The sequence below is a fragment of the Lissotriton helveticus genome, chromosome 12, assembly GCF_964261635.1.
Source record: "Lissotriton helveticus chromosome 12, aLisHel1.1, whole genome shotgun sequence".
Taxonomy (NCBI): Eukaryota; Metazoa; Chordata; class Amphibia; order Caudata; family Salamandridae; genus Lissotriton; species Lissotriton helveticus.
Window position 1 is genome coordinate 9,200,725 of NC_136073.1, and position 26,923 is coordinate 9,227,647.

Genomic DNA, 26,923 nt, shown 5'->3' on the forward strand with positions numbered 1-26,923 from the left:
TCAATGACTGAACCGTACGCAGGAGTGACCCTGCTCACTTCATTCTGCACAGTGCTCACTGAGTGCACCAAGGCAGCTCTGTCCCAAAGCAGCGACAGCATACTTCCTGCTCCTCACTGTGACCGCCGCTGCATGGCGTATAACTTGGTACTTGCCAGCTTCCTCGCTCCCCATGCCTCACGCCCATTCACCTTCCCCGACAGTTGACTGTATAGTTGGTCAGAGTGCTTTGTGCCAGCCTCCTCCCTAGAAGACACTACTTGATGTATGACATGCCTCCTGCTCAACTCCTCAGGTGTGACCACATTGTGTGCAGCGCACCTCGTGCCAGCATCCTACCCCGTAATGTCGGTTTGTTGGGTTGTTTGCTTCGTTTCAGCCTGCTCCCCAGAAATGACCACATTGTTTGAGGCGTGCCCGCACTCTACCTTTCTTTCAGTGGTGACAGTATAGTGGGTAGCATGCTTCATGGCAGCCTCCTTCCACCCAGAAGTGACCGCATGGTGTGGAGCCTGCCTCGTGCCAGCATCCTACGCCAGCTATGACCGTATGGTAGATAGTGTGCTTGATGCCAGCCTCCCTTGCCCCAGCAGTGACCTCATGATGGGTAACATGCCCTGTGCAGTCTTTTCCCCAGAAATGACCATATGGTGTGTGTGGAGTGCTTTGCCCCAACTCCTCTTTCAGTGGTGGCAGTATGGTGGAGGGTAGCCTGCGTTGTGCCCGGCTCTTTTCCCCCAGCAGTGAACGAATGGTGGGTAGTGTGCTTCATGCCAACCTCCATGCTCCATCATGACAGCACAGTGAGCCACATGCCAGCTTCCTCTGGGATGAGAGCACTTGTGCTGCAGATTTATAGAGCAGCCGCTGCTCCCTACAGTGGCTCTTGTGGTTAATGTTAGTCATTATCGCTGTGACCAGATTATCCCAGCTGAATGGCGGTTTGAAAGAAGGGCCCTCTAAACAGCAGCGGTTCTTTCGTGCACTCCTAATGTCATCGGGCAATAATTGCATGGCTAAGGCCAGTCTAATGAGTGGTGCTGGCCTCACAATGAAAAGCACATTATTGTTTCAGAGCGAGAGAGCAGATGATTAAAGTATAGGAAGGGTCTCGCGATGGTGGAGGCTGGACACCGCCTTCTTTCCATAGTGCACGGATAAGATACACAGACCCGCTGAGTACAAAAATTGAAATTATCTCGGCACCATGACAATTCTTAGCTAACAAAGGCATGAAATTCAAGAGGCAATTACTGTTGGCTAGGGCTCTTTTACTTTCCGTACATGAGCCGGGCTATCTGGGTCCATTTTAGGTCTAGCCTACCAGACAGTGCACGCTACCTTGTTGCGAAAGACCTATTGTGGGCTTAACACAAACATGCAGGTGATTGGAGCCGGCGCAGTGCTTACAATTGGTTGCCATTCCTTTTGCTCTTATTGGGCTGTTTCCTATTTGTTGGCTTTTTTGTCAGTCTTGTGTTTGTCTTGCCCCTGGAGAATAGTTTCTTTACCAATTGTTTTAATCAGCTCTCTTCTATGCTTCCTTTGCTTACTTTTAGGGAACTATTTCTTCATTTTGCTTAAGCACTCCATGACAGTTCATGCATTTTTCTGCTCTTTCCCATGTTTGCTTTTTTCCCCTCTCCCTAAATCTGTGCCTATGTGCTTCTCTTCCACCGTCCGCACATGCATTGATCTCTCTCCTGTGTACTTCTGCACCTCCCACGTTGCTCTTTTTCACCTGTTTTCTCTCCCTCTTGCTTCTCCACCTGCGGTGTTGCTTTTCCCTGCCTCCTCCTCATCCAACAAACCACTCATCTATTTTTTTTAAACAGTGCTTTCAGGCGTTTAAAAAACTTTGTATTTACATATCCATCTTCAGATGCCAGATTCTGTTGGAGTTTCTGATATACAGTAGAACTTCATCATATACACTACCATGACAACAGCATCGAGAGAGATAGGAACATCCTCCTCCTGTCAAGCAAGATACCTCTGTCGAGGTAGCATTCCTTTATCAGTACCGCCAGCAGTTCTAGCATAATAATAAATAATAACGGAGAAAGAGGGCAATTCGGCTGGTGCCCTACTCCACGTGCTGGACATCAACCCGTTGAGTCTTATCTCAGCTGGCAGGCATAGTAGAGCAGCAAGTTCCAGCCCATAACTCCCTCACCAGTCCAACCCTTGGGGGTTTATTGAAAAAGACTGCAATCCACTGAATCATGTTCATGTTCTGCGGCTCCAAAGCAGCGACTACCTCCAGCTCAGGTTGAAGGTGGTGCGTTATGGCGAACATTGTGCATATATTTGTCATTGTTTGACCCTGTAGAAATCCTGCCTCCTCCTCAATGTTCAGTCATATATTGTAGCAGCCTACCTTCTATCACTTTAGCCAATATTTGGGCCTCAGTATTTATAAGAGAGATGTGGACAGGAGCATTTACTTGTAACTCTAAATTGTATTTATATAGCGATTTCTCCCCCTGACACAGCACCAGAACCCTAGGTTAGAGTTAAATAGTTAGTAGATTAGTAAAATGTGGCTAGTGTTGTGAAACGCATCTTTAGCTGGGTTTGTCAGTGTTCTCTGAACCCCACTCTGCAATGTTACTAGGAGCACACCATCGTCCCTGACATGCTCGTACATCACCAACAAATGCAGAATCAGTGGTGGGTTAGTGGGGGTGTTTTTGTGTGTATGTATGCATGTACACCTGTATATTACATATGTTCGAGGCATATGAGCTGCACATTCTACACTTTTACATATTTATGTATTTATTACCCACTGGCGGTCGCCAATGGGTAGTTCTAGTTAGGTCAGCTGTTCTATATGTAAAGCGTGTTTTGTGTTGTTAATAACTTTGGCACAATGTGACAAACCCTTTGCCTAACTTTCCAGAAAGGTGCTACTTTTTGACTAGCTTGTGCATAGAAAGTTCAATTTCTTGGACTTTGCTGTCACAGTGACCAAACCCCTCCCATCCAGGTAATTTAGAACCTATGCTATATCTTTGTCCCAGTGTTGCAACTTTATCCTTAAATATGGGCCTTTTCTTTCATAGCTCGGTACCTGATGACCCTCTTGGAGCGTGAGGACTACGGGAATGAGGAAGGAGACATGGTGCATACGGCATCCCCCAGTGTGTTTACAGAAGCCTGCAACAATAAAACCTACATGGAGGTATGAACCTTGTGTAAAAGCTCTTGCTCTAGACGTCCCTAACAGATTCCTTGTATGAAGTGGAAGCGTGCAGGACATATTGACAATAACGTGTTATAATGTAGCACGCGCAGTAAATAACATTGGAGATTAATTAGCAACTGATGGCACTTGCTTTATTGACTTAGAGATAAAAGACTGAGTCTGCTGTGTCAAAGTTAAGGCCTTCAACTATTTGGGATATTAAAGCAAAATAGAGCACTGCAGACTCACAGCAGCAGGCTGAAGGTCTGGAGATACTGGCTGAGGGAAACACAGCCAGTCACCTCTAGGATTGGATCAGCACAAAGGATTTGTCTGAGAGGGAGGGAGAGAGAGAATATATAAAACAACAATAAAAGGAGTGTGGGGTAAAGCACTTGGGAGCTCCACAAAGTAAGACTGAAGCTCAGTAAGTTCCTCACCCACAATTGCTGTTACAGATACTGACTGCAATTATCCACATATAGGATATGCATGCAAAGGCAGGGTCTGTTGAGCTTATACCTATAGTTATGTTATAAATGTAACTCAAAGACAATATTCACAGTGGACAAGAAACGCCACCTAGGTAGTCAGCTGTGCCCACGGATCCTGCCGATCAAACGGGAACATGCAAGGCAGTAACAGCAAGGGGGTAGAACTAAGGAGCTAGCAAGGAGGAGCGCTTAACAGGAAAGGAAGGAACTCACAGGGCACACTTGGCAGAAAGCAAATAAACATACAAGGTAATAGAAGCAAGATAGCAGAATAGAAAGACAGCAAACTAGGAACTGGAACCAAGGAAATGGGAAGAAAAGGATGTACAGAAGGGGAGGCTACAAGGGTATACTAGAATAGTGCTGATTCAGGAAATAAGAAAACAAAGTAGTACTGAAGGCCGTACTGGAACAGGAACTATAATTGAGCAAAAGCTCAAGAGTCAAGGCATCACTGTAGGCAGTACTAGTTCAGGACCAAGGGAAGCTGCTGCAGGTTAGGAACAGGGAATGCTAAAGCTCAGGAAACACTGGAAACTAGGATCGGTCTCACCGGTACACAGCTACAATGACCAACCTTGGACTGAAGGGAGCTGGGTCTTAAAAGAGCTCCCAGTAACGCATGCATCAGGTGTGAGCAGACTAGCAGCAGCCAGCCACAGGTGACCTGAATTCCTCCACCCATCCTTGGCCTGCAGGGGTGGAGACAAAGCAGTGAGCAGGGAATTCTAGGTAACAGAGTGTCAAACATTAGCAGGCTGGCTTCAAGCATGAGCAGGCTGGCTTTCACAAAACCCGGCATGAATTGGGAAGGGATGCCAATTCCCAAATAATGACCAAATGAATGGAAGTCAAGATGTGCATGCAGGGGGGTATCTGGAAGCTTATTAGAACACAGGAAAGTCTCACGATGCACCCCTCTGGTGGTGGGCACGAGAGTGCAGGGAGCAAATCGTGACTGTTTTTAAAGGAACTGGTAATGGGAAGTTGTGAGGCTTTACATGAACAATTGCTTGTATGTGAGATGCTTTCTGGCACACACTAAAAGGCTACAGAAATAGTGGAGGCCCATTCTGGATATACACAAGAACTAGTTGTCTTTGCAGTTACCTCAAAGGGGTGTTTGTGCACCAAAGAGATACAATAAATGGTCTTTCACCCCCTGGTCATGCTGAAAACCACAAGGAGTTCCTAAGATTTGTAGTCCACTATTAACATTTTGATATCCAAGTCCTACTCTTCATTTTAAGTCTGCACCAGAGATATTCTGCAGCATATTGAGGTGGTATTGGCAGGCCTCAAAAGAATGAGGCGTCTAAGCCATGCCTCAATGACTGGCTAATAAAACAAAATGAATAACGAACACAACAGGGTTTTTAAATAGCATTGACAGTTTTGCAGAACCTTCGCATCCACAGTCTGTTCACATCAACAAGCACTCTGTCAGCAGATCCATTACTTAGGAGCAGAGGTGGAAGCACATTGAGCAAAATGGTCTCCTTTGAGCAGAGAAAGCTGTACTTCCAGCAGAAGTGGCACATTCTAATTGAGAAACACCAACTGATAGCTCGACAAGTTGTGTCTCTCCATGGAAAATGGACTTGTTTATATTGAGAAATAAAAGTTGGCAGAAGAGGACGATTTAACTCTGACGGCTGGGAAAACAGATGGACTTTGTTGGCGGCAGCAGAGCAATCTCTTGATGAATAAGGAGCGAAAACCTTATGAAAGTGATGCTGTTCAAAAACTGCTACCATCTCCGAGTATTATGAGCGATGCCTTCCTGATAGGACGGGCAGCTCACTTCAGAGTTTCAGATTCAAGGCATGTTATCCCACAGGGGATCGTTAAATCATAGTTTCAGTGAAGGCAGTACATCTTGCCAAGCATTCTATATACCAAACGTTTGAAGGAAAACTCCACAGAAAGCAGAAAACACAACTGTGAAGTACTATCTGAACATGGAAGCAGGAACATGATTTAGAGTACTCTTGAAGGGGGTGCTGGCCATAGAACTTACGCTCATGGCCAGAAACCTAACCATGATAACTGTCAGTCTGCCCACAAAATGCACCACACAACCAGATAGGCTGCACCAAAAACCCTAAGTGGGGCAGACAAACCTATCATGTGCTGGAAACCTTCCCCCCCTCGATCTATTTTCAACAAAAAGCGCTAAGAATTCATGTCCAGATAGTAACAGAAAAGATGCAAGTAAAATGTGGTTTTGATGGGATGGTCAAATGTTTCTCTTCCAGGGGATACTCATTAATAGTCATAAGCACTGAATAATCTCCGCCCATGAGTGGGAACCCGGAACACATAACATATATATGTGTAAATATATAACATACTGCTTCATCTAGGCACATTTGCACTCAACATATACAGAATCGCCTCCACTTTATCATGTAACATCAACTAACGAAGGCCTCTTCTCGCAGATGTTCATATTTAAAATTTCTGAACTGTAGGAATACATGAGACAGGGAGTCAAGTCCACAGATTGTGATGCAGTAGCCAGCCTTGTGAATGGCATTTCAAACTCAGCCTCTTGGCAACTTCCTCCATGGTGGTTTCGAAAGGGATCAGTCACCCAACACTGCATAATCTACTCCACAGCAATTGAGCTCATCCTCGTCTTGCTTCACTTTTTCAGGATCAGTGGAAATTAGGATAATGGAGGAAATTGGTACTGGGTTAACCCCTTCGAGGCTGACAAGCTCAGCTCGTCATGAGATTTACCTGCCGTGCGCTCATGACGAGCTGAGCTCGTCATGAACCGCGGGGTTTTTAAAACTTCAGCACGCAGCGGGAAAAACCGCCGCGCGCATGAGGTTAAGCAGGTCTTCTCCCCTAGGGTGGCAGCTGAACGAGAATCTTCTGCTTTAACCAAGCAGTCGATGAGTAAATACATAATAGCAAAATTTGTTAGTGGGATTGAGCCCCATCACCTTTCGGAAATGCCCAACCATCATCGTCATCTTTTGACTTATTTTAGACTGGGCGTATTCCATCAGCTGTTGTTCCCAAAGGGGGTCTGGTGCAAACCTTTGAATTGCTTCCTTCTACATGCGACAATATATTATTCTATGATACCCTGCACTGAATGCTCATTTGCTCCAGACTCACTTCCCTTCACCATAAGTACATAAGGCCCCTTTTGTTGTTCCTGAATTGTAGACAGATCACACCTGCATTTTTATATTTGCAACTATTATCTACATCTAAACTGCGTTTTTATGTATTGTGGTTTCTGGCTAGTGTTTTGAGTGCAAGTTTTTAGCCCCTTTGTCCCTTCTTTTTCCACAGGTATCATTCCTGATATGTGTTCTATCTGATACTTCACCTCTGCACTAAAAGCTTTGTTCATTGTCGTTTGTGGCATATTGAACTCCCATACTTATTCTTTGATGATGTTTCTTTTTTTTAAACTATGTATTGATTTAAAATATTTTAGTTTCGATGTTTGTGGTGTAGTACTGAAATGTATCCGTGTGTGATTTTAGCTTCAAGAATCAAATAAAGTTGATGATGATGTTGCACGGTATGTTAGCCCAGTTTTGCGTTGGGCTGGTTGAGTTATGGGAGTCCTAAGTTGTTAGGTAATATGTTCTAGTGTTGTGATAGTCTCTCACCGTGACATGCCTGCTTCCCAAGCAAACCACGCATTTGAGTGTGTGCCTTGTACATGTAGTTTCCACCAGTGAGTGGATTGGGTTGGTCATGTTCCTGACGCGTGTGTCCAGTGTGGGATAGAAGTCCGTCCCTTCTAGAGGCTCGCAGACATTGAAGATGCTCAGATTGTATTCTAGTGAAGAAGCATCATTATCTAGAGGGTGCAGAGCTTGGGCTCAGGCTGTCACAATGGACATATTTCAGGTGGCAGAAACCCCTCTCAGGGACTCATGGGGGTTGAATGTAAAATGATTGGTGTTTCCAGTCACAGGTAATGGTCATGTGTCTTCAAAGCAGACTTCTAACTGGACTAATAGGAGAAAGGACTTGTTAGCTGTAATGTATGCACCACTGAAACCGTCTATTCCTGTTCTCCTAGATCTGGAATGATTTCATGAACCGTTCAGGTGAAGAGCAGGAGAGAGTCATTCGCTTTCTGGAGGAGGAGACCCGAAGAAAGCCAAACGGGAAGCTGGACCCCAAGATGGAGGACAAAAGGAAAGGTTTGTGTACTTCCTTGAGGGTGTACGGGAGGCGAGGGTAAAGCACAGCAGATTACTCAGCCAAAACAATATGATAGTTTATTATCTCTCTTGTCTTAAAATGGAATGCGTTTTTTCCAGTTTGTGGACCTCCAGTATAGAGATGTCGAAACTCTTACTGTTCGGTCTCCCTTTTTCATAGGCTAGACTGCCAAGATTGACTGCATGTTCTAAGCCAAAAACTCGTAGTACAGATGTCACAAAATGGATTTAAAGCAGCGTAATCTTTCCATTAGAAAATCATTTTTTAATTGTATGAAATAAGACATTGTTTTACTTCCTTCAACCCACTTTTTCACTTTTCACTTTCTCTAGTGAAAAGAGATTTTATTTTTCCCAGGACGGCCATGCCATAATGAAATGTATGTAACATGAAGCAATATGTCTTTGGTAGGACGGGGAGGTGAGCTGAAATTTCTACTTTGAAATATTTCCTCGGTGAAAAGCGTCCTCTCATCACAGTTGAACTCTGGTTGTTTTGCAGCAACAGCTTGAGAGGAGCCCTACCTGGTTGAAACGTTACCCTTTATAAAATTACGAGATGGGTTCATCAGCCTGGCCGCTAGTTATTACAAGGCTTTCTAGAACAGAAACTTTTATTTGAAATGTGGGACTTTTCTCCTGACTTTAGTTAAGATTACTTTCAAAACATGATTATGTAGTTTGACCAACATGGATTAAGACGCGCTCGCTTCTACTATTAACCCATTGTTTAGGGTTGAACTGTGAGGTGATGGCTTAGCCCTAGTGATCCTACGAAGTTGGTAGTATGCAGAGCACTATTCTAACCTTAGTAGGTCATAGATCTAAATTGTGAGCACTCTTCCCCTCTGTCCAGTTTGCGGCTGGTTAGTGTCTCTAGTAGGCCAAAAACAATTGTGTGCTCATCTTTTGACTGAAGGGTTCCTGCCTAAGCTGGCATGGAACATACTGCATCCTCTTGAATCCAGGAGCTTCATGGCCCAGAGACTGATGGGTCGGATTGCTGAAACCTTAGTTTTCTGTGGAGGGAACAGATTGGGCTTCACTGGACATTGGACGTTTAGTTGATTTCTCTAGAAGTATTGCAGTTAACTGAATAGCAATAACATCTGTTTTGTTGTTTAAATATGCATTGCATATTCCCACCTGCAAGGTGTTTGTGGATAGTTTGTGTGTTTAATTGTATCATTCTGTGACCTTAAGTGTTCTTGGCACTTTTTGCATTGGAAGAGGCATCCTAAAACGTCTAAACTTGTAGAAAATGCAGCTGATCACAAAATTCTGCGGTTCAGCAATAGCTGAGTAGAGTAGGCTATGAAGGCGGGAAACTGTACTAAGTGGCAAAGAATGGCAGCAGGCACTGGAATTCCCCTAGCTTGTCTCTAGAAATGCTTGCTTTAAAAAATATACAATTCTTTATGCTCCACCTGGCCTACCTGACCTCTGCACAATTTAATTGTTATTACCCCAAGGTGCAGATCTAAGCCATATGCTTTGGTCTTGTTCAAGGCTACGGGCACTCGATTCACTCGGTTCTACAGTAGGTAATGTGCTTTAGGTATCTATAAGCGCTGGAAACAACAAAAAGAGTGGACGCGCTTTGCAGCCCTGGCGCTTTTCCTAGCCAAACGTGTGCTCATACTCCAGTTGGAAATCCAGGGTGGCATACACAGTGGCAGCTTTGCATAAGCATTGCGAAAATGGGGGAGGCAGAGGAAGAGGCCCTCCAATATGAGGAGGTTCGCAAACCTGTGTAAGCGTCCTATTTCCCCCCAAATGGGTTACCCGTCTCACTCACTTTTTGCAGAACCTGGGAAGCAATGACCCCCTCCCCCCACCCCATGAACAACCTTCACTTCACATTATACTCCGGTTGCTCCCATCTCGAGTCTCAGCACTCCATACCCCAGTTTCGCCCCACTGACCCCATGCACCTTTTTCTGTGGGTCATGTCCCCCACCCACGATAACCCCCTACCCAAGATCACATAGGACCCAGGAAGCTTACCCCACACACCACCATAACCCCCGCTCTGATCACTTACCCACGTGTACTCAGTGGTCCCTTCCACATTAGACCCTGCCTGCCACCGCCCCCTATTGTGCCCTCTACCCCCAGTTCCAGCCTGCCCCCAGTTGGGTGCCTTGCAGCTACATGCCAGAATCATCTGCTTGTGTCCGCTGTTTAAACTTCAGAGACTCTTTAACCCCTTCCATGCTCATGACGAGCTGAGCTCGTCATGAGTTGCGCCGCTCGCATGCTCATGACGAGCTCAGCTCGTCATGTAACGCGGCTTTTAAAAAAAAGCCGCACAGCGCAAAAATGACCGCCGCACGCATGCGGTTAATACCATGCAATGTGCTTAAGTATTGCATTTTCTAAATCCAGTGCTTAATCAATATGTGCACTTAGCCAATATGTTCTTTCACACGGCCCAACTGGCTGCCTGTATTAATCCTGTTGTGAAACCCAATCAAAACATTTGCAAAAAACATGGAGGCAAAGGTCCAGCAGCGTGTCATTCTTGTATAAATAGGATTCTCGAGCCTGATCTTGGATGCTGGGAGACCTGTGGTGTTTGAGCCGCCATCTTACTGTTAAATAACATATTTCAAGGTCATCAGTATGTAGTGAGGGGGCATGCATTGATTTATTTGTCAGTTTGCAACTTTATCATTTGACTTCAAGCTGTTCCCACCATAGGTCCATACTAAATCAGCAAATGTAATTGCTTCATAACTTAATTCGCTGTCCCAGCCAGGGTTGCAGAAATTCAGAACCCTGATAATTTATTTGTAAACACACTTCTGTAGCCTCTCGGGCATCACCATGAACTCCTTAAGATCTAACCAAATCTTTTAAAGCCCAGATACCTCCAGGCAGCTTCTCCTAATTTGTTTTTCTATATACATTCCGAACAATTTCTCTGCACACTGAGGCTCAGTCTTTGGCTTTTTTTGATGTTTCAATGTTTTTATTTGTTTATACAAAACCGACAGCTTCCATGATAGCCTCTTCTACCAGTTTGCACCTCTCAAAAAAAAGACCAGGTTTATATCTTGTAGGGCCTCTTGCAAACACATTTCTGCGCCAGCCATCGCCCCCCCCCCCGCCCCCCAACGAGGTATGGCTGGGGTGCCTGAGGTCGTAACACGACTCCAGGACCTGAGGCGACTGTGTCCAGATGAAGCTGAAGGACACAGGAGACCTTGAGGCGAAACTGAGTCGTCAAACTTCAGACGACACCACGCCATGACCAGTCTTAAGTTGAAAGTGATGCTTCTGTGGCAGATCCTCTTCGCAGTTGAAGTCAATGTGCCACTCGATCTCACTTCTGAATTTCTGAAGTGCAGCTTCCAAATCTTGTTCTTCGATACAACCCGAATTTACAGGTCCATCGTTGATGTTGCAGCAAATCGAGGTCCATAGAGACCGCCGCCAGATTGACCTGCTGCATGGTGAACTGTCTGAGGTATTGTTGTTTGTTTATTTTTTGTCCCAGCAAGTTATCGTCTTGGGCATTGTTAGAGGCTTTTTACTGTCTTTTTTTTGTGTGCAGTCGTTGGATCAGCCTTATTTGTTTAAATTACCTGTTGTGATGAGGTTCCTCAAAGGTTTGCAACATTTGTTTCCGCCAGAGTCCTTTTTGATGTCACAGTGGGACTTAAATCTCGTCCTTACCTTCCTTATGTGCACCCCATTTGAGCCAAACCACAGTTGTCCACGGAGCCTTTTAAAATTAAAAACCTGTGTTTTTAATTGTCTTATATCAGCTCGGTGTCTGAGTGAGCCTCGGACACAGTGGGCCCGATTCACAGAATGAACTTAAGACTAAATCCTAAACTTACTACTATTTGGTATTCACAGAGTGACCTTACTACTTTCGAGATTCACTGAATAAACTTACTACTTTCGGTATTCACAGAATAGATTTAAGACTACTAACTTTACGTCCGAACTCGGGCCGGAAATTCCGGCCCGGAGGCGGAGCTTGCGGCTTGGAGGCGGAGCTTCTGGCTCGGAGGTGGGGATTTAGCCATGGCTGTAATCTCCACCTCTGGGCCGCAAGCTCCGACTCCAGGCCGGAAGCTCCACCTCCGGGCCACAAGCTCCGCCCCCAGTCGGAAGCTCCAGGTCGCAAGCTCCGCCCCCAAGCCGGAAGCTCCGCCTCCGGGTCGGAATTTCCGGCCCGAGTTCGGACGTGAAGTTAGTAGTCTTAAATCTATTCTGTGAATGCCGAAAGTAGTAAATTTATTCTGTGAATCCCGAAAGTAGTAAGTGCATTCTGTGAATACCAAATAGTAGTAAGTTTAGGATTTAGTCTTAAGTTCATTCTGTGAATCGGGCCCTCTGAGTTCACCCACCTTACGCCTAATTTTTTCCTGACAAACTGGTTTTGAGGACACGAGCGGCATTCCTGCCTCAAGTGGTAATACCCATTCATGTCGGACAGGCTATCGTCCTTCCGACATTCCGCCTCACTCCTTGAATGAGAAGGACAGACTGCATTGTTTCAATCTCAAGCGAGCCCTCCGTTTGTATATTGAGCGCAGCATGGACCATTGAGTCGACGATCAGATCTTTGTGAGTACTTTGAAGAAAAAAAGCAGGAAAAAGCAGTACGAAAAAAACTACCTCTGAATGGGCAGTCAAATCTGCTCCGATTGAGGTATAAAGCAGCCCCTTCGAAGGGTTACAGGCTCATTCCACTAGAGGTAAGGCTGCTGATGCTGTGTTGGCAAATGGAGTACCCTTTCTGAAAATCTGTTAGGCTGCTACTTTGACCTCCCTGCACACATTCATGAAGCACTACTTCCTTAACTGTCAAGTCCATAGGGATGGGCATTTTGCCTTTTGTGTCGAGCCATTCCACCGACCATCCACCTGGGGAGGTGCTGCTTTTGTATCTTATTTACAGTGTGAGAAATCTGCAGTTAGAAGTATCACAAGAAGAAAAAGTTACTTAGCTTCAGTAACTCCATTTGTGGTGGATACTCTATCTAACCGAAGGCACCTTATTATCCTCCCACCTCCCCTTTCTGTAGAATAGTCTTTTTCAGCTAAAAAGGTTCCACGCTGGAGGTCTGCACATTGGTGAAGCCAATTTGCAGAGGGCTCTGTGTCTGAGGGTGCAAACGAGCCTTCAAATGCAACTGACTTGTGCGTGCCTGGGTGTTGCTTATATGCAGACTCTCTTGTTCCATCCAGAGTGGAACAACATCTGTCCGGAGCCACACGACTTCACCTACTGTGCACAGGAGTACTGCTACCATTTTTTTTTATCAAGTCTGACACCTAGGGAAATTTCCACATGGTACGGTTGGAAAGAGTATCCACCAGAAAGGGCGTTACCAAAGGTAAGTAGCTTTTTCTTCAGGGCTGCGTCTTCGGTGTCTGTGGAGAGGGTTCCACATCAGTACTGTGTGTATTGTTTGTTTAGGCCCACGCATTCTCCTTGGTTCCTGCCCCTGTATGAACACCTTTCAGATTCAGTTCTGTAGATACTTCCTAAACTTTGTTAGTGACTCACTTTGAGTATTGCAAAAGTGCAACCAAACACCCTTAGGCAAGTTTATCTGCCTAACCTTCTCTGGTATGAATCAAAATAAAGTGGAGCTCGACCTGCAGAAATGAAACCTTCTAGGGGGGTAGCTTGGGAGAGGATTTCAGGTGCGGTACCTGTAAACATCACTATAAGTAACCATCATTTTAACTGGATCCTTACTTTTGGGGCAAATGCCAGTGTTCATTTCTATTGCCTTTTCATTGCTCCTCTCTAGGGATGTCAGTGTATATAAGTGATAATTAGTGACTACTAATGCAGCAAATTGAACTACTGTCAGTTATTTAATACCAGAGAAGAATATGTGCTTTCTACAATAATCTAGGAAACCTTGCTGTTCAAATTCATATTCTCTTCTTTGCTTTTGTATTTTTTTTACATTTGCAGTTGAAAATGTAAGTGATTTGGCATATAACCAAACCAGATCCTACAGTACACCAGCTATAGTCTCGCTACAGGTTCTTGTGTCTTTCTAGCCACGGTATTGATATGCTTCCTCAAAGGAGGGTAGCCGGGATTTTTATGGATAAATCCAGCCCATTGACGAGCCGCTTCTTCTTTTCCAGAGCATCCTGCTTTCACCCCCGAAGAGTGTTTTCAGCGTATCAGCCGCCGCATGCGCTCAGCACTGAGACGCCGACAGATACCAATGGTGAGTTGCGTTCAGGAGAAGTGCAGTGGTTGATGTGAGTGAGATGCTGCAGTCTCCCACATTAAACATTGGAGCAGGTTAGGGAGTGTGATTGATATCTGGTACGATGGAAAGAGCACATGTGATCTCTAATGCCAGATAGAGGACCTTCTGGGGGAAGCCAACAGCATGAATCCTAGAGCTCAGAACAGCGAATAAGCAAGAAAGTATTCATCTAGAAGGGGTCGTAGGATAGTTACAACTTGTGATTGTAAAAGGGCAGCAAATGTAATGGTAAAGCAGAGGGCAGGATTTGGCCCTATATGATGAGGTACGGTGGGCAAGACAAATCACTTGGGGGAAAAAAGAGGGGTGAATAGGGCATACGAGTGTGCAAGAGCTTAAGATAATGAAGGAGGCCTCCCTTGAAAGATGTCCATGGTAATATGGCTGTGTATTTGGTGTAAAATATGGCAGCAGATTTCCCTTTAAGACCACTGTGTATTGTTCTCTTTCTGAGCTAGCATCGCTCCTTGATCTTATGCAGAGATCATGGTAAGACATTTTATAATGCATTTCTGATGATTGAGGTATCTTGGCAGCCCCATCTGATGGGAAATAGGGATCACATTGAAAGTTAGTTATCAAATGAAGGGAATGTGCAAGGTTGATCCTGCTTATGTTCTCTGAATCAGAGCCCTTTCAATGGAAGAATGTAGCTTTGATGTGACAGCATCTAAGCTGCAAGAAGAGAATACAGAGGAAAGCGTATAACTGCCACTCGGTCCTGTAGTCATAGTGGCTATATGCTAACAAATGAATACAGAGGAAAGCGTATAACGGCTGGCCAATACTGCAGATATAGGGCTATATGCTAACAAATGAATACAGATTAAAGCGTATAGCGGCTGGCCAATACTGCAGTCATAGTGGCTAAGTGCTAACAAATTTGTACAGAGCAAAGCATATAGCGGCTGGGCAATACTGCATATATAGGGGTTCGAGGCATGTGGGCTGCTAAATTCATATCTTAGCATTAGATCGCCGCCTAGTGTTGGGTCCGGATGATCGCATATTGTTGTCCTGGAAGAGTCTTCGAAGTATCCTGAGATAGGTGGCTCCTCCCCTGGACTACAGTGCGCATGGGCATCGGCTCCATCCCCAGATTGTTTTTTTCCGCCATTGGGTTCGGATGCGGTCTCGACTTCTCTCTGTCGGAACCAAGTAAAACTAACTTTTTAAGGCCAAAAGGCCTTGTATTTATAGCGTCGGTATTGTTTGCGCACGGTCTCGAGTTCTTCCGACTCTTGGAGTCGGATTCAGCGGAGTTTTTTCACTCTTCGGACATCGAGGCCTTCTCATCGCGACACGACCACGACTTTCCAGCATGGAGCGGAGTCCGTTTAAGTACTGTCCGCTCTGTGGGTCCAAGTACCCTCATATAGACCTGCACCCGGTCTGTAATAAATGCCTTTCACCGGACCATGACGACGGCAAGTGCAAGGCTTGCGCACAATTCAGGTCTAAAAAGACTCTCAAGCTTCGGCGCGCGGTGCGCCTGGAGGCTAGACAAGCGGCCCCGGATCCAGAAAACATCTTCGGCGACCAAGAAGAAGATGAACAGGGTCATCATCTCCAAATATCCCCACCCGAAACGGAGGTCGAGGCGGATCCGGTAGACGACGACGGAGTCGTGGATCAAGGCCTTGAATACGTCGACGAGGTAGGGGACGTCGAAGAGATTTATGGGGCCGCGGCAGATAGCTCAGGGGACGAGCTATGCCCCGAAGGTTTCGAAGATCACGATCGGGTCACGGGATCGCCAGTTGGCCTTACCCAAGACCCCGTACCGCAAGCCACGGCCCCGCCTTCAGGCCCGGCCACGGACATACTTGCTGGGCAGGCCGGATCGAAACCGAAACCTACGGTATCGACTACACCTAAAATGGCCGACCCGAAAACGAAACCGAAACTTATGGACTCGAGCGTCCCTAAAATGGCGGCCGGCCCACAGAAAACTACTGCACCCGCCGCCGCATCGGCTCCGTCGACCTCCGGTCCACAGAAGTCGAAGAAATCGGTCGATTCCACAGGGTCAAAATCGGCGCCAGAGGAGGGATCCTCTAAGAAGGGTGGTCGGCACGGATCAACCGCTGCGACACCGTCTAAGCACGCCAAGGCCAGCGGCACGGCTCCGGTTCCGACTGGGACTCCGTTCGTCGGTCGCGTAGTGGAGTCGGAGGCGACACAAGCACACGGATCGACGGCTGGCACATCTGCGCATCGATCCAAGGACTCTGGGTCGGCGGCTACTGCATCGGCCTCCAAGACTCAAAAAGGCCACCATGACGTCGGATCCGAGGGGAAGGTCAAGACATCCTCGTCAGCGCCAAAAGCCACTGTAAGTGAAGTGTCCCCCATCGCCGCTTCGCTACAGAGAATCAGGGACAAGGCCGCTGCTACGTCGGCTCCGTTGCCGTCGCCTCAGACGCCGAAGGACACTCCGGCAAAGCCTAAGAGTAAGCTTCTCTTCCTTCTGCCGCCGAAAGAGGCTCCGAAGGCCTTTTCTACGAAATCGACGCCAAAGAAGTCGGATTCTTCTACGGCAGGGGTACCTTCAGGTCGAGAACTCGAATCAGAGGACGATTCTGAGCACTTCATCGACGCCAATACAGGCAAATTAACCCTATACAAAAGGAGGATCACTTTGGAGCCTCTGGACTCCTATGTCATCCCACTAAAGAAGAAAAGGGTTCCTCAGGACCCTTCTAGCCTCATAGAACCTATCCAGCCTCCTCCAAGAAGAAGCCCTACTCCCTCACCAGAACACTCTGAGGTTGAGGGATATGATGAAGATGACCAATACACCTTCCCCATCAATGAACCAGATGCACATCCAGATGCATATGATGACATTGGTGACCAAGGCACCCAAAGTGTGGGGCAAGACCCGCAGGCTTTCAGTGCACGTGCATCCCCAACAGAGGATTCTGCAGGTTTTCATGCACTCATTGAGAGGGCAGCTGCTAATCATGATGTGGACATGCATGCTGACCCAGTGGAAGAGGACTTTCTCTTTGACACTTTTTCAGTCTCTGAAAGAACTGTGAAAACGCTGCCTATGCTCAAGGGAGTCCTCAAGCATGCAGCTGACATCTTTAAAGAACCTACCAGAGCGAGAGTGGTCAATCCACGTATCGAGAAAAAGTACAGACCAGCACCTGCAGACCCTGCATACATTCGGGGACAGTTGCCACTAGACTCTCTTGTGGTCGCAAATGCCAGAAAACGGGCCAACTCCCAGACGACGGGTGAAGCTCCTCCCCCAGACAAGGAGTCCAAGGTGCTAGAGGCAGGGGGCAAAAGAGTGGCGGCACAAGCTGCCAACTTTTGTCGTATTGCAAATACACAAGCACTCTTAGCACGTTACGATAGGGCGCATTACGACACCCTAGAGCAGATTGTACAACACCTGCCTCCAAAGTTTCAAGAGGGCACCAAACTGCTTATAGAGGAAGGGAAACTGATCTCCAACGCAGCCATCAAGTGTGCACTTGACGCCGCAGACACAGCTGCTAGGGCGATCAACACTAGCGTCATGCTGAGACGACAAGCTTGGCTCCGCATATCAGGGTTTAAACCTGATATTCAGACAACCATACTTAATCAGCCAGTCAATCCTGATAGACTGTTTGGTCCAGATGTTGACACCACCCTCGAAAAGATAAAAAAGGACACAGAAACTGCTAAGTCCATGGGGGCCCTACAATCGCAACAGTTTCGTGGCAATAATTTTCGTCGCTCAGGTGCACGTGGAGTCACCAGAGGACAAATGGGTCAACAATCGCAATTCTCAAGAGGTGGAGCACAATCCTCGTTCACAAAACAGAACAAGGGAGGTTACAGAAATAACAGCAACAGAGGTCGCGGCAGAGGAAACAACAACTCCCGCTCCTCTACCCCAAGCAAACAGTGACTCTCTGTCACTGCCCCCCGACCACTTAACACCTGTCGGGGGGAGACTGCAGCAGTTCCTGCCCGTCTGGAGAAACATCACCACAGACAGGTGGGTGCGACAACTAGTCCAGTATGGTTATTGCCTAGAGTTGAAATCCACTCCACCCAACATTCCGCCAAGGCAAAGGCCTATGTCCGCAGAGCACTTGCACTTATTGCAGCAGGAAGTAGTGGCGATGCTGCACAAAGGCGCAATCGAGCTCGTGCCGGTGGGAGAGGAAGGCACAGGGGTATATTCCCTGTACTTCCTTATTCCAAAGAAGGACGGATCTCTCAGACCCATTCTAGATCTACGTCCCCTCAACCTGTACATACTATCAGAACATTTCCATATGCTTACACTGCAGCAGATTCTTCCCTTGTTAAACCAAGGGGACTTCTTAGCAACCTTAGATCTCAAGGATGCTTATTTCCACATTCCACTACACCCGTCCCACAGGAAATACCTCAGGTTCACTATTCAAGGCAAGCATTACCAGTTCAAGGTCCTACCCTTCGGAGTCACCACAGCCCCAAGGGTGTTTACCAAGTGTCTGGCGACAGTAGCAGCGCACCTCAGGAGGCAGAACATCCATGTCTACCCCTACCTGGACGACTGGCTCGTTCAAGCCAAGTCGGAACGACAGTGCGCCGCGGACATGTCGACCACCATTCACCTCCTTCACAATCTAGGTTTCTCGTTGAACTACCCAAAGTCGCATCTTCAGCCGGCACATGTCCGGCAGTTTCTAGGTGCGACGATCAATACCCTGACGGCCATGGCTCAACCAAACCAAGTCAGGATAGACAGCATGCAGTCTCTAATCCAGAAGTTCAGACCACAACACTCGCTTCCAGCGAGAGTGTTCATGCAGTTGATAGGCATGATGGCCTCCTGCATCTTCATAGTCCCTCACGCACGGTTACATATGCGCCCGCTCCAGGAGTGCTTAGCAAATCAGTGGACACAGGCTCAGGGACAATTGACAGACCTAGTGTTGGTTACCAGTCGGGCATACGACTCTCTGCATTGGTGGACTCCACACAACCTTTGCAAGGGCCGACTGTTCCAAGAGCCAGTGCCACAGATTATCCTGACAACGGACGCATCTCTCCAGGGATGGGGCGCTCATCTGCTCACTTACACAGTGCAGGGACTATGGACGACGCAACAACAGAGGATGCACATCAATTATCTGGAACTGATGGCAATCTTCATGGCGATCAAGTCCTTCATTGTACATCTGTGCAACAAGGTAGTGTTAGTCCGGACGGACAACATGACCGCGATGTACTACATTCAAAAGCAGGGAGGCACCCACTCGCCACAGCTGTCTCATCTGGCTCAGAGCATGTGGAAGTGGGCCATTCAGAGGAACATTTTCCTCATGGCAGAACACCTCCCGGGAAAGGACAATCAGATGGCGGATCTGCTCAGCAGGTACAGCCATCAAATGCACGAGTGGGAGATACACCCATCTGTCCTCCACCCGTACTTCCAGCAGTGGGGTCATCCGGAGATAGACCTGTTTGCCACAAAAGAAAACGCAAAATGCCAACACTTTGCCGCCAGGTTCCCTCACCCACAGTCGCAGGGGAATGCGATATGGATGAACTGGTCAGGCAAATTTGCGTACGCTTTTCCGCCAGCCCCTCTGATACCGCTGGTGGCAAGAAAGCTAAGGCAGCACGCGATGACTCTCATCCTAGTTGCTCCAACGTGGGCGCGCCAAGCATGGTACACCACGTTCCTCGAACTCTCAGTGGTGCCGCATCAAAGACTGCGCCTCACGCCCAGACTTTTGACGCAGAACCATGGAGAAATTCAGCATCCAGATCCGCAACAGCTCAACCTGGCGATCTGGCTCCTGAAGTCCTAGAGTTTGGATACCTTAACCTACCTCCGGAATGCATGGACATCATCAAGGAGGCAAGGAAGCCAACTACCAGAGCATGCTATGCTGCGAAATGGAAGCGTTTTGTCATTTACTGTACAGCCAATGACATCAACCCGCTAGATGCATTTATCCCTAACATCATTTGCTATCTGTTGCATCTTTACAAGTGCAATCTAGCGTACACTTCCATTCGGATACATCTATCCGCCATAGCGGCTTATCTTCAGAACAGGCAGCATCTCTCTGTCTTCAGAGTGCCTGCCATTAAAGCTTTCCTTGAAGGTCTGAAACGAGTCATTCCCCCAAGAACACCACCAGCTCCGGTGTGGAACCTCAATGTGGTCCTCACCAGACTGATGGGACCACCTTTTGAGCCACTGCACTCGTGTGAACTCCAGTTCCTAACGTGGAAAGTAGCTTTCTTAATAGCTATTACGTCACTGAGGCGGGTTAGTGAGCTACAAGCGCTCACAATCCAAGAGCCTTTCATTCAGATTCATCCAAATAGGGTAGTGCTACGCACTAACCCCAAATTCCTTCCGAAGGTGGTGTCACAGTTTCATCTCAACCAAACTATTGACTTGCCGGCATTCTTTCAAAACCCACAAACGGTAGCGGAAAGAATGCTCCATACCTTAGATGTACGGAGGGCGTTGATGTACTACATAGACAGGACACAACCCTTTAGAAAGACAAAACAACTTTTTGTTGCCTTCGCACCACAACACAAAGGCAACCCTATTTCCAAAGCAGGAATAGCCAGGTGGATTGTTAAGTGCATCCAAATATGTTATCAAAAGGCTAAGCGCACTCTAACGATACCCCCAAGAGCGCACTCCACACGCAAATTGGGGGCATCCATGGCTTTCCTAGGGAACATTCCTTTAGAGGACATTTGCAGAGCAGCCACGTGGGTTACACCACATACCTTTACAAAACACTACTGTGTTGATGTGCATTCCAAGCAGCAAGCTGCTGTAGGACAGGCTGTTCTCAAGACACTCTTTTAGGTTTCTGCAGCTGGCACGGGCAACCGCCGCTGATGGAGGGACTGCTATGTATTCTATGCTAAGATATGAATTTAGCAGCCCACATGCCTCGAACTGAATATGCTACTTACCAGTATGCATCTGTTCTTGGCATGTAGGGCTGCTAACATTCATATCGCCCGCCCTCCTCCCCGGTGCCTGTTGCAGCTGCAGATATACTATTGTATTCAGTCATTAGCATGGACATCCTTTACACTTTTCACTCCATCTTCTGCCACAATGGCGAAAAACAATCTGGGGATGGAGCCGATGCCCATGCGCACTGTAGTCCAGGGGAGGAGCCACCTATCTCAGGATACTTCGAAGACTCTTCCAGGACAACAATATGCGATCATCCGGACCCAACACTAGGCGGCGATCTAATGCTAAGATATGAATGTTAGCAGCCCTACATGCCAAGAACAGATGCATACTGGTAAGTAGCATATTCACTATATGATAACAAATGAATACAGAGGAAAACATATAGCGGTTGGGAAATACTACTGTCATAGTGGCTATATGCTAACAAATGAATACGGAGGAAAGCGTATAGCAGCCGGCCAATACATGCAGTTCTAGGACTATATGCTAACAAATGAATACAGAGGAAAGCGTATACCGGCTGGCCAATACATGCAGTTCTAGGGCTGTATGCTAACAAATGTCTGAACGTGGATATTTCTGGGCAGATATTTAGCTGAAATGACAAATAACTTTATAAGTCAATAGTTGGTATCTTGGGGGATGTTAGATTTAACCCAGTCCTGAACTCCTTTATTTGTCTGTAAGCTTTAATGAGGGAGGGTTCAGTGGTCTTCCATCTGTTTGTCAATTGATATTGGTAAAAGGACATAGACAGAGAATGAACAAAATTGGTCATATGAAAGGCCTTGTGGCACCACCAATTGCACAATAACAAATCAATCAAAAAGAAGCTACTAAATTGGCAACCCGATTGGTTATTCACTTCAGAAAAATGATATGGTTGATGGTTCTCAATAAAGCAGAAAGGGCCAGTACCATTAAGACTCAGACTCAGTGCTGAAATAGTGGCTTTTTTTGATTGTGGTACTCCATTTTAGAGACCAGCACCGACAGACTTTTGACCCAGAGAAAGTAGTAGGGTAAGAAAAAAAGAAAAATGACACAGGGATATGCAAGTTTGAAAAGGACCCTGCAAGAGGGAGATGGATACAGGAAGAGTAGAGTGGTGCAAGAAAAAGCATGAGGTGCAACCAAGAGTAGGCTGGCTTGGTATTCAGCAACCCCCAATATTTGTTACCATGGTGGTGAGCTCCTTGAGCAATCTGTGGTCGCCTCCACTTATTGTTTTAAAAATTAAGCACTGCACAGATGCAAACACTTTTATCTGCTGATTGAAGGACCTTCTGCCTCCGTCAGGATTAAAATTGTCCTGAAATTCATCCTGGATTGGATTCTAGCCACAATTTTTTGATTGTCCTCCCTGTACAACAATACATCCATAAGTGGAGAATTAGATGGTGATGTAATTGTTTTTGTATTGTTCTATCCATTGACTGCTTCCATTTGGCCTGAGAATTGCAGCTTGATTGTGAGCAAAAAATGCAGTGTTTGAATTGAGAAAAGCTTTAAGTAATGTAAACTAGACCAGAGCAGTGCAGTATTTTTAAGTAAAGAACAGAGATCATATATTGACGATGGGAGTTACATATATCAAGGACAATTTAATTTACAAAGGAGAGGCATCTGAAGAAAGTGATTCATTGATTCCTTACTTAGGCTGACAAGAGCATTTATTGGCAAATGTTTGTGTGTGTGGTGCTAAATCAGAAGGTGGATCTGATTTTTAGAACTGCAAATCTTGCTTTGGTGCGCTATAATTTTTGAGCAGCTGTGGGGTTTCAGCTTTTAAGATGGTCAGTGTTAAAAATATCTCCATTGTTAGCACAGTTAAACCTGGATCAATCATACAGTGATGTAGAAGGGGCCTGCAGTTGACTGTCTCCAATGCAACTGAGTGATGATCGTATCTGAAAGAAAAATAATTATTGCTTGAACTTGATGCCCGCTTCGGAAGGTTCCCATGTTAGTCTCTTGTCCACTGGTGATAGTCCAGATGTGGACATAGTTAGGGAAATGGGAGAATACGTGCCCCAGGGAGATTTTGATGTGTTCCTCCTCATGCTGCAGGATTTTGTTGGAGTCTGTTGTGTGTGTCCTTGATTGCTGTACTGTCTGCAAGGGTGCGATGTAGTTCTGTCAGTTGACTTTTGCTTTCTTTAGTCTCCTGTAGAGAGATGAAGGATATTCTCTTCGATGGAGTTGCTCTAGGGGCTAATGTTCAGAACCCCTTCCTTCATTAGTTAACATCTGAGAGAGATCAAATACAGAAGTAATTTCTCTTTGAGATGCTTGCAGAGAATGGAAAGACCAGCTCAATATCATCCACCTCCTTAGCCTGACCTTCACTGTCAAAGATTTTGGTGTTGAATGTTAACCCTCAATTACGTGTGACTGAATATCATGGGCCCTGACATAAAATAGTTGACGCACCTACTTCTCAGCATCTCTCTCCTTACTATTTCAGTAATGACCTCCCTTCTGTGTCTTTGGTGTCAAGATTATTGACTTTGTGACTTGACACTGATTGGAAACCTCAGGAATGATGCAGCCGCTCTCCCCTTCTCTTTCTCTGTGCACCCTGAGTGAGGATGTAAACAATGGTCCCTGAGATTGCAGAGGTCAGACATCAGTCAATGAGGGTTCTTATAAAGCATGACTACTCACCCATAAGGGTCTCAAGGCTCTGGGGGAGGGGGGTTCTGCAGTCTGCAGTTCAGTCAAAGAGCCAGGTCTTGTGGTACTTCCTGAATTGAGGCAGTACAATGCGAGTTAGACCCGGACTGGGATGAGGATCTGGGGGGTGCAGGTGACCAGGATTATACTCCTGACCCTAGCTCACTGTCTCCTTCTACCGTGGCTACAGAGGAGGGTGGTTCCTACTCTATGGTGTTGCGTAGGGCAGCCGAGGCTCCACCTCGAGCTTCCTACCATGGCTGTCAGGACTAACCTCCTGACAGAGGTGCTTCGGCCGGCGACTTCTTCTACGGAGCCGCTGCTGCGCTTAAATGATGACTCTCTGACGTTCTTTTGGGCACCTGGTCCAGGCCCAACACAGGGGCTCCTGTGGATAGGAACGTGGCTCGACGCCATCGCCCGGCTCCTGGCGACCCCGTTTTCCTCTCCCAACACCCTACCCCTGAGAGCTTGGTTGTCCAAGCCTCTGTGTCCCCGAGTGCATTCCCTTCGGCACCACCGGACAGGGGATCCAAGAAACTGGAGCAGTTTGCGAAGAAGATTGTTACTTCTGCCAGTTCAGGACTGTGGTCTGTGAACACAGCATGTCTCTTGGGCCGTTATTCCCATTTTGTGTGGGATACGGTTGTGCAAGTGCTGCCTCAGTGTCTGGTGGAGGCTCTGACAGTACTCTCCCAAGCTATTGCGGAGGGGAGAGACGCAGCTAAGTTCACGATCCGTTGTGGTCTTGACACTGCTGACTCGCTGGGCAGGGCGATTTCCACGACAGTGGCACTACGCCGCCACACCCAGCTGAGAACGACTGGCTTGTCTGGGGGTGTCCAGAACACATTGATGGACATGCCCTTTGATGGCACTTGCCTGTTTGGCGATAAGGCGGGTAGTGCATTGGAGCGTTTTAGGACTCGTGGGATACAGCCAAGTCCTTAGGCCTTTCGGCCACACGCACTCCTTCTGCTTTTCACTCCTTTCATGGTCAAGAAAGGGGCACCCAAGCACTTTAGTTTCAGAGCCACAGGCCTGCTCAGCAACAGTCTCAGCGCAGCCGCGGAGGTGGGACCCGCAGAGGCGGGTCACGGGGCCAGGGTGCGGGTCAGTCCACCACACCCCCTGCTGCCACTGCTCGCAAACCTTCCTAGTCCGGTGTTTCAGGCCCACCAGACGCCAGTAGGTGGCAGGATTCGCCATCACCTCCACCATTGGCGCACCATCACATCGGACAGGTGGGTTCTGCAAACTGTCCGAAGGGGTTACTCCCTCTCCTTTGAGACAACCCCCCAGCCATGCCACCAGAGTATCCCAGTATGTCGGGGATCACTTGGCACTTCTCCAGCAGGAAGTTACGGCTCTCTTGGCCAAGGGGGCCATTGAGCGCTTTACGGCGCCACAAGTAGGTCGTGGTTGTTACTCCCACTACTTCTTGATTCCAAAGAAGGACAAAGGCCTGCATTCCATCTTAGACCTTCAGAACATCAATCGCTTCCTCCGGAAGGAGAAGTTCAAGATGCTTACACTTGCTCAGGTCTTGTCTGCCCACAAGACTGGATGATAGTGTTGGACCTGCAGGACGCGTATTTTCATATCCCCGTCCTGCCGCCCCACCGGCGTTACCTGCGGTTCACGGTAGGGCAGGAGCATTTTCAGTTCCCCGTGCTCCCCTTTGGCCTTACAATCGCCCCTCGAGTGTTCACGAAAGTGATGGAGGTGGTTGCAACTCACCTGCGCGGAACAGGGGTTTCTGTCTTCTCCTATCTCGACGACTGGTTGTTGAACGCGGGCTCGCCCCAAACACTCATCTCCCACCTCCAGACTACAGCCGACCTCCTGCATTCGCTGGAGTTCTCCATCAACGTGCCGAAGTCGCACCTGAGTCTCTCTCAGAATCTCCTCTTCATCGGAGTGGTCTTGGACATAGCGCAGTTTCAGGTTTATCCTCCCAAACAGCGTGTCTGGGACATTCGGGCTATTATTCCGAACCTTCAGCCCTTGTCCTAGGTTTCGGTCAGGACGACCTTGAGGCTGCTGGGCCTCATGGCCTCCTGCATCCTGCTGACCAACCATGCCAGATGGCATATGCGGGCTCTGCAGTGGACCTGAAGTTCCAGTGGGTGCTGCATCAGGGGAACCTGTCCGACTACGTTCAGATCTCGGAGGGCACTGCACCGCAATTGCAGTGGTGGCTCGTGAATCAGCATTGGGTCAGCGGCAGATCCTTCCACAGCAGGGGCACATAGTGGTAACAGATGCATTCCTCCTGGCATAGGGAGGGCGCAGATCAGAGGCCTCTGGTCTCCGGCGGAGTCCCGGCTCCATATCAACCTTCTAGAGCTTCGGGCGATCCTTCTTGCACTGAAAGCATTCCTTCCCTCTGTCAAGGGGAGTGTGGTGCAGGTGTTCAGACAACACCACCGCCATGTGGTATTGCAACAAACAAGGTGGGTGGGGTCGTGGACCCTGTGTCAAGAGGCTCTGCGCCTCTGGACATGGCTGGAACGTCAAGGCATTTCCTTGACGGTTCAACACCTGGCAGGTTCCTTGAACACCAGGGCGGACAAACTCAGCTGCCGGTGCCTGTTGGATCATAAATGGCGTCTTCATTCGGAGGTGGCACAGGTCTCTTTCGACAGTGGGGAGGGCCTTGGTTAGATCTATTCGCCACCAAAGAAAACTTGCAATGTCAGCTGTTCTGTGCGTTGGAATTTCCAAGGTGGCACTTGCTCGGTGACGCTTTTCGTCGCAAGTGGAGCTATGGTCTTTTGTATGCCTTTCGGCCTATACCTCTTCTACCCAGAGTGCTGAAGAAGATCAGGCACTACTAGGCTCAAGCCATTCTGTGGCCTTGGACTGGGCTCGAAGAGTTTAGTATCCAGAGCTACTCAGTATGAGCATGGATTCCCCGATCCGACTGCCTCTTCGGGAGGATCTTCTGTCGCAGCAACAGGGCATTGTTCTCCACCCAAACCTGTCCAGCCTCCAACTCCATGCATGGAGATTGAGCGGCGACAGTTGATTCCGTTTGACTTACCTCCTGAAGTCAATGATGTCATTCCGGCAGCCAGGCGTTTTTCCACTAAATCGGTATTCGCCTGCAGGTGGAACAAATTTGTGGCATGATGCAC

General features: G+C 47.5%; 1 protein-coding gene across 1 annotated transcript in view; it reads left to right on the forward strand.

Moving 5' to 3' along the window:
- The window catches only part of R3HDM4 (R3H domain containing 4), a 134,684-nt gene that overhangs the window by 50,589 nt on the left and 57,172 nt on the right, over positions 1-26,923 (forward strand). Inside the window, exons 3-5 of the mRNA XM_078669029.1 lie at positions 3,069-3,187; positions 7,742-7,865; positions 14,016-14,101. Coding sequence (XP_078525155.1) covers positions 3,069-3,187; positions 7,742-7,865; positions 14,016-14,101 — 329 coding nt within the window. The remainder of the gene's footprint in view (positions 1-3,068; positions 3,188-7,741; positions 7,866-14,015; positions 14,102-26,923) is intronic.